The 17669-nt window shown below is 38.6% G+C and overlaps 1 protein-coding gene across 2 annotated transcripts; it reads left to right on the forward strand.

Annotated features, from left to right (window-relative positions):
• Positions 1-1216: 1216 nt before the first annotated feature.
• On the forward strand, positions 1217-17043 carry LOC100645137 (serine proteinase stubble). Of its 2 annotated transcripts, XM_020866203.2 has the most exons (11): positions 1217-1584; positions 4311-4416; positions 8188-8507; positions 8695-10075; positions 12025-12168; positions 12673-12819; positions 13389-13465; positions 13709-13809; positions 13995-14266; positions 14345-14499; positions 15064-17043. In XM_020866203.2, exons 2-11 carry the CDS (start codon positions 4311-4313, stop codon positions 15226-15228), a joined length of 2868 nt encoding a protein of 955 aa, XP_020721862.2. In that variant the 5' UTR covers positions 1217-1584; the 3' UTR covers positions 15229-17043. The 2 variants fall into 2 exon arrangements, with proteins under 2 accessions (XP_020721862.2, XP_012171119.2); XM_012315729.3 differs by lacking the exon at positions 1217-1584 and having other exon boundaries at positions 4146-4416.
• Positions 17044-17669: the final 626 nt, after the last annotated feature.

Raw genomic sequence — 17669 nt, forward strand, 5'->3', positions numbered from 1 at the left:
GCTGTAACTGTTACAAAAGGATTCGTGTAAATTTACATTAACCGTCTTACGTTCCTCGTGTCGTTTTCCATCGAATCGTATTTTTATACGATTAGAAAATTTCATAAACTTGACAATAATATGGAAGTATATTATGCTAAAGATTTCCTTGACGCGTTAAAAGTTCTTTTTCAGTTGAAACCAAAGGGGTCCTTATCTCTCTTAGGTGATTATATTTTACATTCGTCAGCAAGCGTTATCGTTCGATTGATTTACAATTTCTATCCTATGTATTCTCTGCTGATTACTGGTTTTCTATACGTATATTCTATACATTCGATAAAGTAAAGGATTGTAATTTATAAGAAATTGAAACTGACAGAAATTAATTTAACAGATAAGAGATCTGCCGTGCGAAATATACCTTCGTTCGAACTTGAAACGACCGCTCGACTTATTAATCTTCATCTTAAATAGGCATGTACTAAAAATCTCGGAGGGCGCTGTGACCGCTATTCACGTGGTTTGACAAGCCAGTCGATCCAACAGGTGAAAGACTTACCGTCTAGAGATAAGTCCCAAGTAATGGTAATAAGCTTTCGCGAGGAATTGTCGTCACGAAGGATATATAAATCCTGTAATGATAATCTCGTAATTACGAATAAGATTTAACAATTCCAATAAATTAATACCCGATTTGTTGCTTTAATTGATCTAGGATCTGTTCGATCAATCAAACGGCAATGTTCGTCGATTAAAGCAACTATCTAGATGTACTATTCCATCGACAATTCACGAAACCATACGCTGTCATCATTGCGCGTGAAACTATTCTATATATCTAAAGGGGGCTAATAATTTGCAAAGTTGTAGAAGTAGATCGAGGAAGAAGAAGGAGATGTCGGTGTGGAAATTAGGAAAAAGGAACGATCGAAAAGGGGCAAGGATAACACTCGGGAAGAGGTTACACGTCTTGGTTATACAGCGACCCGTGACGACAACCAGGTCGAAGTGGGAACGTTGAAAAGGCCAGAAGAGCATTAACCAACAGGCCCTCGAAAAGAGGAGGCACGAAGGCAGCCGTTCGTAGAGAAAGAAGGACAATCGTTCGTTTAGAAGGAGAGAAGCAACGGAGGAGAACGGTCATTGCCACCACCTCACCTCGAGCCGGTGCTAAAGTCTCAACACGAGGAATATCCTCGACCCTGGCACGGTCTACCATGCGGAATTGTCCTGTAGTTTAGCTTGGCTTCGTTCTATCGGTCATGGTGGGGCCTTCACGGACAACGATGCGTCGCGTTGGGATTCGTGCATGCGGAGCGCACCGGAGAGCACCTGGATCGATGATCCAGAAGTCGTGAACTACGCAAAGACCACCGACAAACCAGTTCGATTGGTGCTACCTGTTGTGAGCAGGTCGAAATTTTGTTACGCTTCGGCCTGGGTTCAAGGGTGAATTTTCTTCGAAGGTGTACAAAGTTCGACACAACTACGAAAGCGTTTCGGGAGGGTGAGAATTCTAAGCTTGCTGGGGGGATGATGTCCCTCGGAATCTGACGACGAAGTAGCGTTCATCGTTGCAGTCGCTCGACGTCATCAGAAAAGGTAAGCTTTTCGTTTCAACTCGAGAGAACCTCGCTTTGATGGAAAAAAAAGAGAAGAAAAGAAAGAAAGCACTGTGATATATCGAAGTAATATTTACCATTGTAATAGAAAGAACACGATAATTATACGATATAATCTGCAACCGTAGTACGTTATGTCTAAATGCGATAATTCTGACAATTTGTTTCGTGATTAATTTCGGACGTTTTAATAAAACATGTTAAGGGAAAGACCGTTCGTCGGATAACCGATCGAAAGAAATCGCAGAATTGACAGAGATTTGCCAATGCGAGCCGTATGTCGTTCACGAATACCGTTCGTTTCTTTAAGCAGAATTCAAACTTTCACAAACGCCACGTTTTAGTATGAATGTCATCCTCTCGATAATATCACTTTGTTTCGTATGACATTCACGAGCAGATCAAGTGAAAAAAAATCGATAAAGGTCACGCCTAAATACTTGTTTTCCATTACAATTTCGCTTCACGATCGGAGACGACTAACGCATAAATCACGTTATACCGCGATTAGTTATTTTCAAAGTAATCAACCCCAAACAGCTATCAGGAAAAGTATTCCGTTCGAAAATCCAGATACCTGTACAAAGTTTGGAACGTATCTGTGTTAATCTTATATCCGATCTTATTAACGACTTTCCTTCGCGCTGAAATATCTTGCTCAGGACAAACACAGGTAGACCTGGCTTCGGATACAGGTCCATCGATCAAGCCAAAAAGTATTTACGATTGTACTTTTAACGAATTTCGGCTTGATTTCGGTCGTTTTTTCGCTTCCAAATGGCTGTTTTATTCCACTGAACCGTACTTCGGCGCCAACCCACATGTGCGCCTTGTATTAGATACGTGCGTACAAATGAAAGTGGCTTGTACCGTTACAACTTACGTACTAGGCTACAACAAAAGCTTTTTATATAGGGACACGGTTGCACACGCGTGTACGTTCGTCCTCGAATCTTCTAATTACGAAAATTAGTTACCGATGTTTGTTTGATTCACCTCGCGATTCAGCGCTGATGGATATCGTATTCGTCTTCGGGAATACGTACATATATCAAATTATTTGATCATACACGAAGAATGAAAAAAAAAAAAAAAACAGCAACGATACGGGTATTTGCTTTTAAATGATTGCATACGGTATTACAGTATCTTATAAATGGAACGGAATAGGAAACAAAAATTTCCGATCACGTCGTATAACTATCAAATAGTGATCGTTAAATACTTGAAACGATAATTTCTAGTAATCACCTGGATAATCTGCTCGACGTTCGTTATTCATAGTCTTCGCAGGAAGTCATTTACTTATTTGTTTTCTCGAAGAAACGTTACGGTAACATGTACGATTTTCTACAAACGTGCTGGCTCGTAGAAAAACGAAAAGAGAGAGGAAGATGAAAAAAAGAAAAGAATATTCTGTTCCAAATCGAGACGGGGAAGATAACTGTCGCCTAACTAATCAGAAGCAGGAAAACCAGTAACCTGACCATCGACAAGCCGACACAACTCACGTAGACATTTGTTGCTTCATCCACCCGAATTCCTGCCTCTGGGTAACTGTAACGGTTTTTATCACTTCCTCAAAGAGGAGGAGCGAGTGCACACTGGATGAGATCATTGCATTTCTTCGGGCAACTCGAAGGAAAACGAGAATTACTTGAATTTTCAAGCAAAACCGAGAAATTACATCTTTATCACTTCCAACCTAACATGTTTCTTTTCCTCCTCGTTACGATTACTTTTGTCCTTTTTTCGTCTGATGATATAAAAGCATAAAAATCGTGGAAGAATTGAAAAGAAGGACACGCTCTTTCAAATGGATTCGACGATATACGAGTCTAAGACGATTCGTGATTCAACCGGACAGGATATAACGTTACAGCCGAATTCTTGCTTCTGAATAACTGTAACTTAGTTCTTGCACGATGAATATCGGGTAACCATGGCTTGATGTCGCGTCAGCCTCGTGAACGACATTAACGTCGTTGGGACAGATAAAAAGGAAGAATATATGGAAAGTACTTGAACGTCGCGGCGAAAATACAAGAATTTGTTTCTCTGTGTTATTGCTGCTTTCACGTAATATTGTACTACTGTTGAAAACGAATGTCTGTTCTCATAAGGTCGTTCACTCCGACCTTTCCATTCTCACGATGTAATTATCAGTCTAGATATTTTTCTTATGTTTCTAATATTTTTCACAAACCCATAATCGAACATCTTTTTCATTGATTTTTATAACGATCGACTGTTTGAGTACTTTTCTTCTACTTGAACAGTTCAAGTAGCTAGAATTACAGCCAACCAACTCGCAATAATTTTGATAATGTGGCCAACTATATCTTATCCAAATGATTTGTGCAAGTCATACAAGTCTATCGCGTTACAACTGCGTCATATTTATTAATATCTATTTACGATTTCCATCGTTTAGCACGATACTTTATCTATAATATCGTGCTTATCCAATTATTAAATTGAAACCGATATCAAGAACTTAAATCGTGAAATATCAAAAAGCGTAGATTAATCAGTGGGTAAGAGGAATCTTACCTTTATTATCTCGTGAGAATTTTCTCAGCAATTCTTAAAAGGAGTGACATTGTTGTGGACGTGTCAATGCGCTAACCACTTTTTACTTTTTACATATCACGTGTTCTTCGCACTCATCTAAAATTCATGTTCTTTTCTCTGTTCCTTTTTCAGATGTGGGATCGCGAAAGAAAAACCTGGATCGTCGTCTTCCTAGCCAACGTGCTGTTGAATACCGTCACCGCTTCTCCGATCTATGTCCCACAATTTATTCCAGGAAGTAAGTCACTTCGAATATAGTTATTCTCAAATTGAAAATATCGCGCGCCTTTCAACCGGTATACGGGAACGAAGTGAAACTCGTGTCAAGTACTCGTTTCACTTCCAAAACTGTTCAACATATCCAAGTTGCAACACAGAAATCATCAACGTTGCAAAGATCAACGCTCTTTCATTCGTCTAAGGGTACGTTTAGAGCTGCGATAAACGATAAGAGCGGCGATGAGAGCGAAGCGTAGAAATACATGCAATTATTTCATGTATGTACACGTGTATGCATGTAAAACAATTGCGCGTGCTTCTAGACTTCGCTCTCATCACCGCTCTTATCGTTTATCGCAGCTCCAACGTAAACATACCTTAACGAACAGCTTCGATTCCAAAATTCGTATTCGCTCTCGAATCCGTCATTAGAACTATACAGTGGCTCACGAAATTATTTCAACGCCTATATTAGACAATTTTATGTATACGAGTGCATTATACGTGTTATACAACACACTTTGAAATTTCATTGGCACCGTAACGAGATACGATCGCCGTCATTTAATTGGTAAAATTTGTAACAAGTCTGAGATATATATAGAATCTGAAACATTTACTAGAATTAGTTAGAAACGTAAAAATTTAACATACAGTATGAATATTTGTCTTAATGAAATCTGTTTCTCTTTAAAATTCTCTTGTGATTTCTGCAAAATACATTCGTACCTGCTCTAAATATTCTGCAGCTTCTATGTGCGTCTTTAGGTTCGTTTCAAATTTTCCTAACATAATCACGATAGTCGTTACAGTGCTAACGAAATTTCTGAATCTTTCGTATAACGCATATAATATGTCTATGAAGTATGTTTACAAGTGTTCGAATATTTTCACGAGTTATAGTATATGTACACATTCACGCGGGTAGCATGCTTCAACTACGAACGACGAGTACAAATTTTTCTTTTTTCGCGTGCACGTTGTTTTCTTTCCACGATTCTTGGATTTCCCCCGAGTGTCAGCCGAATAACGGATCGGTACGCAAATACCTTGCATGGGCAGGGCTAAACCTGTATATACATATTCTTCGATGTATTCGAGCACATGTAAAGTACACGCCTGTTGTATACACGCGGTTATTTACCCATATGAGTCGCAGGACGACATTGAACCTACCTTGGATTCGAGTTCGAATGCAACGTGGGCGGACTGGTCAGTTATCTATACAAGTAGGTCAGCCCCGGTCATCGGCGACTTACACTGATTTTTCCGATCTTGTCATCTTCGTTCTCATTGGTATTCCGATCGCTCCATTCAAGCCATACTTCGAGGTCTCAACGAAAAATCGGTCATCAAACTAAAGACCTTAATCGACACAATCGAACGAGAAGAATCTGCCGATTATTGATATGGCAAGTGAAATTACTAGCTATTACAAAGCTATTTAAATGCTTATTGATAGAAACGTTTTTTTATTACGTTTCATACGAGATATCTTTTCACTAGCGTTGTAACGAGATTCAATTATCATTATCATACTGGCAAAATTTGAAACTAATCTGAAAATGCGTAGAAGATAACGTATCTCGACTGAGGTTTTCAAACTGCTAAGTATATTGACAAGTTATAGTATTTAATGCTCATGCTGTATACTAACATTTTTACTAAATATATGTTTGCCATAAATGACTTGTAACTTCTGTATACAGTTTCAGATCGGTTTTAGATTTTACCGATAGAACCACGACAGTCGTATCTCGTAACAGTCTTAATGAAATGTTAACAATTCAAATCCTTTCACGAGCCGCTCTATGCATCGTTCAAGTTTGTTGTTTTCGGCCGATCTTTTACGAGATTTGACGGAATACATTATCACCATCAGTGAAATCCTTTCGATGGTACGAATTCGCGTGGGCATGTACGCGCAAGCATGTACGCTTGGTATAGCCACGACTGAAATTCCAACAAGTGCGTAATGAAATCGGTAACTTTCTTTCACGACTGTGACTCAGACGACACTTCCGGTAGCATACATTTTCTACGCGGAAGGACACCAAACACGTAGAACATCTTGGACAAGGGAACTGGCCGACTGACCCGAAAGCAAGGGTGCCGGGTTTGTATATAATTTTACGGTCGATTTTCACTCGCTACGGCCATCAACCTCCACTGCCAAGAAGAAAGTAAATATTCCGAGAAAAACGCGTTACTATCATCTATAACAACGTCGATCTCATAATTTTTATTGTCTAATTTCGAACGTATTTCTTCTAGTTTCCCATGTTTCATAGATCATTCAATTTGCATCTTTATCAGGATCTTAGAAATTCAAATGCAAAAGAAGAAGAGAAATTACGAAAGAATTTCTTTCGAAGAAACTCGATAAATTCTCCGTGTTATTTTCTATTAATTAATTGTTACTTCATATCGTTCTTTCCAAGTTGTAATACAAATAAAAAGTAGATATATATATATTCGCCATTTCGTTCTAGTTTTTCCGTAAGAGGGATATATTATTAACGAGTCTGCCACAGACCTTCATCATATAGGTGTGTCTGTTCCGGCGAGATGGGTCGGGTCAGGTATGCCGATTTAATCACGTTGAGTCAAAGAACCTTGGAATGTGCGAGAGGGATTCGTTAGGTAGCCAACACGTAATAGGACGAGAAGGAGAAGCCAAGATTGTAAGGTGTCTTGGAAGAAAACGGGCTGTTACATTAGGCTATGACTGTGACCGACTTTTGGGTCGGGCATCTAGCTCATACATCGAAACGTAACGGTACCAAGATGCTTTGCTTTGCCTGACATCAATTCGTTCTTCGATAACGCCCGCTATACTACATTACGTATCGGCTACGTTCCATAAACGATTGAAAATTACTAAACAGTTGTCGGTTCGATCGATACGCATGATTTACACGTTTCAAAAATTTTGAAAATTTTTATTTAGTATATCAACTCTAATTTGAAAATATAGAATAATTTTATCATGATAATAAACGCATAACATCGTTTTATAAAATAAGCAACGAACTGACTCGCGTCATTGCGATTCTCACCCATCCACATGTTCGAATTTAATGAAACTAAAACACTTTGCGATATTATAAATCATAAACTATACATCTTCATGTTCAACCATACATCAGTTATGCATCTATCTGCGATATCTTGGAATTTTTCTGCACTGTTCACGATCTACCCTCTTAATAAGTACATATTTGGAGCCCATTAAAGCAATTACGCCCACCGTTCCGTAATAATCGTTCTATAACGGATGCAATTAAAGACCAGGAACAGTACACCCGCTTCCGTCGAGAGATTTACAGCTTCTTTCGACGCGATTATTAATTGATTATACTACCTGCTATCGTTCATTATCTATGACAGGATCGTGGCTGCACAGTACGACGATTAAGGGCCATTATAAACGATGGCGATATCTATTTTCAAGCATTACACACTGAATGTAAAACGCGTACAGCGAATACACAGCTATTGGTATCGAGCAATGGTTAACGTTCATTCGATTAGAGATCACAGAATACGGATGTTGATCTCCGTCTCTCTCTCTCTCTCTCTCTCTCTCCCCCTTTCAACTTTCAGTTCTTTTTTCCTTATAGAAGAGAGAAAGGAAAAGAAATGATCTTCTTATCTCAAAATTCAATTACAATGTTCCATTTAAAGTTGTTTAACATACATTGCCGGTGCAGTACTTAATCTTTAAAGATGAAATTTGGCTACATCATTCTTGACTTTATTTGAAGATTTCTACTGAAAATGTCCGCAGGTACGGGAAGGAATATCAGGCACTTGCCATGTGTGTCTCGAAGAACTGGCGAAACTGGTGTTTGCATGTTCGCGTTTACGTGTGCAAAAGCGAATGGCACGCATCTTGGCACTTGCATCGACCGTTTCTATTTCGGTAGCTGTTGTAAGATAGACGAAGAACCTGACATTTTTCCTCAAGACAACAGTATCGACGATGGTTCTCCTGCAAGGCCGTTCGTTACCACTCATGGGCCAATTGAGAGCAACGATATACCTGAGTATTTCTCAAGGCCGAAGCCGATCAACGAAAAGAAACCAACTGGGACGTACTCCACCGAGGTAAGTTATGGCTTCGAATACACTTACCAAGATTTAGCTTCGTTTTCACGATCGCCTCAACAACGTTGAATTCAATCATATCGAAGTTTCCCTAAGAACGAATCTTTTTTCTCCATCTTTTTATATAAGCTGTAGCCAATAGTCATTCGGTGAAATAATCCAGTTCTTCTTCCTTACGAATACTTAGGAGACGACCAGCATGTACACTACGCAGAGTATCCGCACGCAACCAACCACCGTAAAGGAAACAACAAAAGTGGCAACTAAAAAGCCAGTGGCGATGACCACTCAAAGGCCAACGACATTAGAAATCTCGACAAGGCCGCTATCCACCGCGCAAACCTTTGCCGAAACGACTAAATTCGTTACCAAGAAGCCGATTCATTCGACCACGACGCATAAACCTACGTTCTCGTCGTCGTATAAACCAACACACTCGTCGTCGTATAAACCAACTCACTCATCGTCGTATAAACCAGTCCACTCGACTGTTCATAGGCCTACCAATGCAACCACACCCAAACCTCTTCAATCGACCGTCGATCGAACAACCGAATCAACAACGTCGAAAACTATAATCACGACTACTCAAAGGATCAGTCCAATTACAAGGTTCCCACCCAGAAACGCAACAACCGCGAGACCATTGACTCATGCTACCACCAGGAAACCTACTACCAGTACTAAAAAACCGGTAACCAGTAGCAGCACAAGGAGACCAACAGCTACCACGAAGAAGCCCATTATACCCTCGAAGAGGCCTCCTCCTTCTACCACAATAAGACCATCCGTAAATACCACTTTAAGTACTTTATCGTCAACGACCACCACGAAACCTCTATTGACATCCATCAAACGACCAACCATCGCGACGACTACCGAGAACGTTGCTTTCTCCACGGTGACAAAACCGGTAAGCTCAACCACGGAAACCGTGATTGCTCAAAAATTCACAACCATCGCCACAACGAGGCCTACCCAAAAGGTGAAACCTACGACGGTTAGAACAACGACTCCGAAGCCGTTAACGACTACTCCAAAGCCGTTAACAACTACTCCAAAGCCGTTAACAACTGTTCCGAGGCCAAAGCCAACGAAGATCAGCACGACGACTCCGAGCCTGATATCCAAGCCAGACTACGCAACGACCACCGAAAAAACAGGATCTTTGTCGTCGATTAATGTTACTACCGTTGCTATTACGAAACCTAAGCCAACGGTAGAATCAACGAAGCCTACGAAACCACCGAGTAAGCCTACCAGCAAACCTATCAGCAAGCCTACCGTTAAGCCTACCATTAAACCTATCAGCAAGCCTTCTTCGACGACACCCACAACTTTGCTTAGTTCCACCGCAACGAATGTCAGTTTCGCGTCGTCGCCTTCCATCAATACGACTACCACCACGCCAGCGTACGTTACTTCGACAAAGGTGTCGGTTGTTAATCAAACCTTTGAAGAAACTTCTCATACAACTTATACACCTGGACTCGTTACATGGACGTCGAGTTCTGACGATACGACCACGAAGAATCCGGAGACGTTTTCGACGACAACTACGCAACTGGGTGAGTAGGAACAGTTAACTCATTGAGGGCAAAGTTTTCTATAATTTCTTCCATAATTTCTCATGATTAGATTAGCGATATTTATGGATTTATGAGAGATATGAAAATATGCGAAAATACAGAGAATGCATGTGATATACGAAAATACGTATAAAATATTTGAAGTATAGTACACGTTGTGATATTTAATAGGACAAATCTTTGCTCGGGCTGTATTTCTTTAGTTACGTTTATAAAAGTATGAATTTGCATAAAAATCCGCAGTCTAATAAGGATGCAAATCCTTGGAATGCTTTTTCGTAGCTACAATGTTATAAAACGGGATTTGAAACTTAGTAACTGGAACCTCAAAGTCTTCAAATCACCGTATTGTATTGTATTTTTTTTGTTACACCGAGGCTTATGCTTATTACCATCTTTTTTGAGTATGTGCACGTTTGATACATTTAGTTTCTTAATTTAGTTCTTCAAACTAAATCTTAATGTACCATCTATTTAAATATAGTTATATTTTAAAGTTTTAAAATTAAAATCTTCAAGTTATGAAGATTTTGTCTTATCGGTGCTTTATTAAGTTACTGCATACAGATTTTCGAGTTGCAAAGTTCCGGCTTATCGAGGTTTCACTGCGTAAATAAATTGAATTATTTATCGGCAACGGTACTGGGCTATGTATAATCCAATTAATAAGTTCAATTAAACAACACGTGATCTAATTGGACGGTGTAAAATTTATATAATTGGTAATTAAACGCGTATACGCGATCAGTTTGAGCGCGGCCATTTGCAGTTTCCATTCGCATGCTGAGCGAAAACAGTAATTGATGCTCGGTGAAATCGAAGAAAACGGATATCCATTGTGTAACGTGACGTTCTTGTCGTCCATAGGAAATCATCTCGGTGGCAATCCACGTCGAGCTGCACGCCTCTTGCATTAATTATGTAGCATTAAGAAAATCGTGGGAGCTTCGTGAATTTGATCGATTACTCAGGATCTTCTTATCTACTCTCTCATCCGTACTCCTAATAAATTCGATGAATTCTATCAGATAATGATATTTTTTAAAGAAACTTCTAGATTTCAAAATTAGTAGAACTTTTATATCATTCGTTTCCAAGTATTATATTTATATATGTATCGTATGTTTCGATAAGAAACATTGTTACGTTACCACGTAACTTACGCTATCGTACATAGATATTTACGCAATACAATTCTATCTATAAGTAGATATCTTCGTTATAATTTCAAAGCTATTGTCGAAGAACGTTTCTCTACTGTTAATTCTTTAATTAATTCATTAATTCCATAGTTAGGATGGAATATCCACTTTGCTTAACGCTTAAAAGTGTGAGCGAAATTTCATTCCACCATATGTACTTATGGACAATAGTATACCTAGAAAGAGCATTCGATTGTACAATAAATCTGTATATTACTCGTAAATAGACAACAGCGAAGGCATCGATATAGTTGAAGAAATTCGCCAATACTTTGCCGTATCTATTGACCGCGATCAGTCTCACTTTGCTGTCGGTAATTGCATTCCAAACCGTACGCGAAACAAAAGTGTAGAATAAAATTCCCGTATACGACGTCTTAATCGTGGTGTCTAGGAACGGGTAATTTGTTAAAGAAGGAAAGGCCGTACATATTCTCCGCGCATCGATAGAAGATGAAATTCTGTTGCGTCGGAACGTTGTAACGGTTTAAACCGTCCACCGTAATCTTTCCTCTCGAATGCCACGCGAACAGCATCCACGATCTCCCATTCCATCTCTCGCCTCTCTCTTCCGTTGTAATTTAAACGAGTCGAATTATTTTCCGATAACTGCACTCCGTTCTAGTTTTCGAGTGCTTCCAATTACTTTTATTCGTTAGACGCGCGAATAAGAAAATTCCGCGAATGTACGATATCGATCGTTAATAATCCTGAATCATCCTGTAGATCAAACCGAAAGCGAGTGGACTCCGATAACAACTCCAGATGGCTGGATTATGATTCAGTCACCCACTACCAAAAAACCACAAACAGTAGAAGATACGACTGATAAGCTTGTTCCTGAATCTACATCGCAATTCTCGACTTCTGGTACGATGATTAAGTAATTCGAGGGACTTGAAACAAAAACGATGCCCGTCAAATTTGTTCACTTTCCAAATAATAATCGAAATGTGAAATAAATTCATAGAACGTGGAATTAATATTTTATCGAATATTCTATATGGCGCCTTCTTTTAGAAATATTCTATCAATTATCGATTATTTCTTTTGCCAATGAATTCTTCCGGATTTTTACTATTAAAAGGTTTTGCGAGAACCAAAAGTAATGACATTCGAATGATACGCTCGTAAAAATTACGTAACAAGGCCAATATTTTGTTTAAAAGAATTGAAACGCGATGAACTGAAATTAAAGATGCTAGAGTAATTTTTCGCTTTTCTGGAAAGAGGCAAACATGTAGATAAGGGTTGCTTTTGTTACGAGTCTTTCGATTTCTCTGCTTTATATTTTAGCTATTTTTTAATAATTTTATTAAAAATGCTGTTTATTAAAAATCTTGTTTTTCATAAAAAAAAATCACAATTATTTAGCTAAACCAACGACAGAAACTGGTACAGAGCACGAGGTAACGAAAAGACCCACTATCTTGACAACTCTGTCCTCGATCGCCAGTGTGACGATAGATACCGAACTTCCGGTACCGATGGAAACGCTCAACATGTCGGATTACAAGCAAGGTGAGCTTATCCTATACAATCGTTTAATCCCCGTTCGCATAAAGAGTAGTTCGATCGATGACGATAATGTTTCGTAATTTCTGGATAACTTTAATCTTGTCACTATCATATCAGAATCGATAGAACATTTATTTAAATCTTATTTATGCAAATGCTGCTACGAAATGAGAATCTATAGTCGATAATATAGAAACCTGAACGTTACACAATACGATTATAACGCGTGTTCGTGAGAAACAAAGATTAAGAGAGGAAAGAATGAAAAAACGTATTTGCATATGTAAAACTAAGCTCGCGAGGTAACATTGACGAATCGTTTCCATTCATGACTACATCGTGAATAACTGGCCAGAAAACGCGATGATCTTTTTCACTTGCCAAAACCGAAGCAGAATCGTACGCATAATTAGAGGTGTGAGGAAGAAAAAACATGCTGGGAAGGGGCGCTCGCGATGGTACCGGTTCATCCAGTTGGACCAATATAGAAGACTCGTTCTCCAACATGGCTGTGTCATTGAGATTCGCGAATTTATTGAAGGGCTTAAATTCGACGATGCTTGTTCTTGCAGTGTGCGGAAGAAGATTGTTCCCAGAGTCGCGAATTGTCGGTGGGAATCGTAGTTCGTTTGGAAAATGGCCTTGGCAGGTGAGTACAATTCGAGAAAATTCTCGCAGCTTAAATCATTCAGAATTAAAACGGAAATCTCGCGATCGTTTATCAGTCACTGTGTTATTTTCGCGTATATCGAAACGTGTTATACAACGTACTTGTACATCGATGTATGTGTGTATAAACGACCATACCACGCGTGTTGCGTGTTCATGTAATTGATACACAAAGTCGAGCACAGCCAAGCATCGTTAAATAAGATCGATGTTTTCTTTTCAGATCTCGTTACGACAATGGAGGACGTCGACGTATCTGCACAAATGTGGCGCAGCTTTACTCAATGAGAATTGGGCAATAACAGCAGCGCATTGCGTCGAAAAGTTGGTATCGTGTTTATCATTGCGATTAGCTTCGATCTATATCATTTCGTTATTACGATTAAACAATTCCAAGGAGAATGATATAACTGAGCATATTATCGAACCATAGTTTTATGAAAAATATATCATTATCTAAAAAGAGCGTTCGTTTGAACGTTTCTTTGAGTATGATTTTTTATCTGCAGCGTGCCACCAAGCGATTTATTGTTGAGAATCGGCGAACATGACCTTGCCAACGAAGACGAACCTTACGGCTATCAAGAAAGAAGAGTTCAAATCGTGGCCAGTCATCCACAATTCGATCCTCGAACCTTCGAATATGATCTTGCTTTGTTGAGATTCTACGAACCTTTGTTACCGTTTCAACCAAACGTTCTGCCTATTTGTTTGCCGGATGACGACGAAAGTTACGTTGGCCGTACTGCTTATGTCACTGGCTGGGGCCGACTTTATGACGGTACCAATACGTTCATTTTATAAGTCTTCTGGTAATGGCATAATTTAAAAGATATATTGATTAAAGATTCATTCTTAGAGGGCCCATTACCATCGGTTCTTCAAGAAGTGGCTGTGCCAGTTATAAATAACACAATGTGCGAGGTTATGTACAGGAATGCCGGATACATCGAACATATTCCACATATTTTTATTTGCGCTGGATGGCGAAATGGCGAATACGATTCCTGCGAGGTATGCTAATTCTCTTCGTTCTATATGTAGATGCGAATATAATGATACACGAAAGTAATTGAGCACTTATCGCAAAAAATATTTCGAAATTTTATTAGCATTATAATGGGGCACAGCTGCCATCGTTATGTTGGTAAAATTTTTAATCGGTCTGAAAATGTATATGCAGTGGCTATACGTATTTGAACACCATTGTAGCACATACTAATTAATTAAATTCAATTATATGAAATTTCGCGCCATTCGGTAGTACTTTCACGTAACATAGAGAATTTAATACTGTGACAATGAAATACTGTGAATAAATGGTTGCTCAGTTTTGTAATTTTTGCATATATATTCAAATTCGTTTCAAATTTAATCGATATAATCGTGATAGTCGTGTTTCATCGTAACGCTAATTAAATTTCAAACATTTCGGAAAGCACGTACGATGTATTCATGAAAAGTTTCCACAAGTGTTTATGTACTTTTATAAACGAAGAGAGAGAGAAATACGTAACTCCATTCATCCACGGAATACAAAATTTGCAAGAACTGAAACAAGAGTTTGTATCGTTGCAGGGTGACAGTGGAGGGCCTATGGTGATTCAAAGGGCGCGCGATAAGCGCTGGATACTTGCTGGGGTGATCAGTTGGGGTATAGGTTGTGCGGTACCCAACCAACCAGGAGTTTACACTCGAATCTCCGAATTTCGTGAATGGATAAACCAAATTCTTCAATTCTAGACGGAAGTTCCGAGCAGCGGATCACGTATCTTTTTGAAAATGATGGTTACATGTGGAAACCATTACAAAGGGACATCGAGACAAGAGACAATCGCTCGAAAGTTAATTTCGAAAGATGTACAAGTTGAATATAGTGAAATCCGCGCGGCTGTACATAATATTATTTTATACAAATCGTATGCAAAGACAGTTTTCCTCGCGGAAAACTTTCCACGTAGCGGATACTAAGAAAAGAAAGGAAAAATACGAGTCGCCGTATATACGTGCAATTACTCTCACGAAATGTCATCAAACGCGATATCTAGTAAGATTAATGTTTTGTACTGTGTGATGTATTTATATGACGCATAGGACTTTGGGTTGATCGGTGTATGTCACGCTTATATGTTGCATAGTTTCATACGTAAAACTATGCATGATCGTCCGTAGATAATTAATGCCACCTTCTGCTCGTGTCACAATTTCAGCGAGCGAACACCGGTCGACAGAAAAGCTTTCTACGATGCCAACGGTGTTTCCCCTCACAAATGTCTAATGACAATAATATGTGTTAATGATAAGATCAATTTATATATATCGTGTCAATGATATCAACGCTTCTCGATGAACTCGATTCGCGTTACGTCATTTAATAGTGAATATTATCTGAGCGAATCGTTCGAACCGACCGATGATAACTATTTGCAACGTTCTCGTTTGACTGAGAAGTTTTGCAAAATTAGATGCAATTAAATACCTATCACGATACCATGACGAATTGTATTTCTTGTAAAATATCCAACGTCGTAAAGATGAAAAAAGAAAAAACGATGTGAACTACGAAGAAAATTGACGAAGGAAGTACATAACATTCAACAACTTCTAGGCTCTTTCCAGGTTTATTTTCACGTCTTCCAATAATTCCAATTACTTCCAATATCTCAGGTGTTAGAGCCTGAATAACGTGTGCAATGTGACTTCTGATATTATTCTGTCAAGTAGCATCGCGTGCATAACATATAACAATTAGAATAAATGTGCTGTACAAACATATAGAGCGTCAAAGATTCGTCTCTTCTATTAATATTAACGCGAAGCAAGGACGAATCCTTCAATGAGATATAATTCCGTAATTGTTGTAGATACCGCATGCAATGTTATCGAATTATATAGAGACTGTTAATGGTATTACATGATTTTAGTTTTATTTAATATCAAACGAGGAACCCGATGCTGTTTGCGGTAAATTTCGTAATTTATCAAAATACTGATCAACTAATATGAAAATTTTACGAATCGATCTGTTATTTAATCGGCTGATTCAATCGAAAGTAAAAATAACGCTCGCAATCTTTACCCTTTCGTCAAATACAACCAATTATCGTTACACGCAATATCATCGTATGTAATAAAATAACGATGTAAATCGTCTATAAGAAACTAAATTAGCATTCCATAACAAAAGGAAGAAAGAAGAAACTGAACACGTCGTTTGTCGTGCGATCGAAATTGCCTAAGGTGAAGAAATTATTTAATTTAATTTATACAAAAGTTTATATTTGTACGAGTGTATGTACAGATATGATACACACGCGGGTATAGCCAGTCGTGTATGCGAACAAATAATTTATTAATATATGTCGTAGTTGGGGCTGTGAAAATATACAAAACCCCGAGCTTGTAAATAATTGATCGATTGGTGGTGCGTGTTTCATTCTATTACAATCTGTTATTTTCTACTGTTTTACTATCACGTTTCTCTCTCGGTGCCTTTGTATTTACCAATCGAGTATTAAAACGGACAAAAAAAAAAAAAAAATCGATGTTCTTCATCGAGGAAAGGCTCAGTGAATTACCTGCTTGCCAAGTGCAATCCCTCGTTCCATTCTGTTTGTCCTCACAACCAATCAACGTGGGTGTTGATATTTACGAATCGGTCTCAAGTGAGAGTTCAAATCTCATCTACACGCAACGCCCACACCATCGCCTGCGACTGTATAGAGCGAGAGCAAAATTCTAGAATAATGGAACGGCTTGTTTGCCGAAGCGCCGCGAGGAGGAAACGATTATTAAGCAGGTGGCATGAAACATTTAAGGGAAGAGAAAACGCGATGGAGATCGTCGATCCTCTTACAAGTACTTTATTTAGAGTGGCTCACGAAAGTACTTATTTGAACACTTACCATAGAAAATTTTTATGAATTCATTATTATTAATTAATTTCATTAACATGGTAATGAGACACGACTGCCATGATTATATCGTTGAAATTTAAAACCAAGCTGAAGATGTATATAGAAGTTACAAGATATCTACTTTAAATATATATTCAATGAAAAATTGTGTACAGAACGAATAACAATAGTACTCAACCGTAGTATTAGTGCTAAAAATAATCGCACTAAAGAACGATCAAACAAACGTTATCTATATAATTATGACGTCGTCCTTTATTATTGCGC

Source organism: Bombus terrestris, chromosome 13 (assembly GCF_910591885.1).
Source record: "Bombus terrestris chromosome 13, iyBomTerr1.2, whole genome shotgun sequence".
Lineage (NCBI taxonomy): Eukaryota > Metazoa > Arthropoda > Insecta > Hymenoptera > Apidae > Bombus > Bombus terrestris.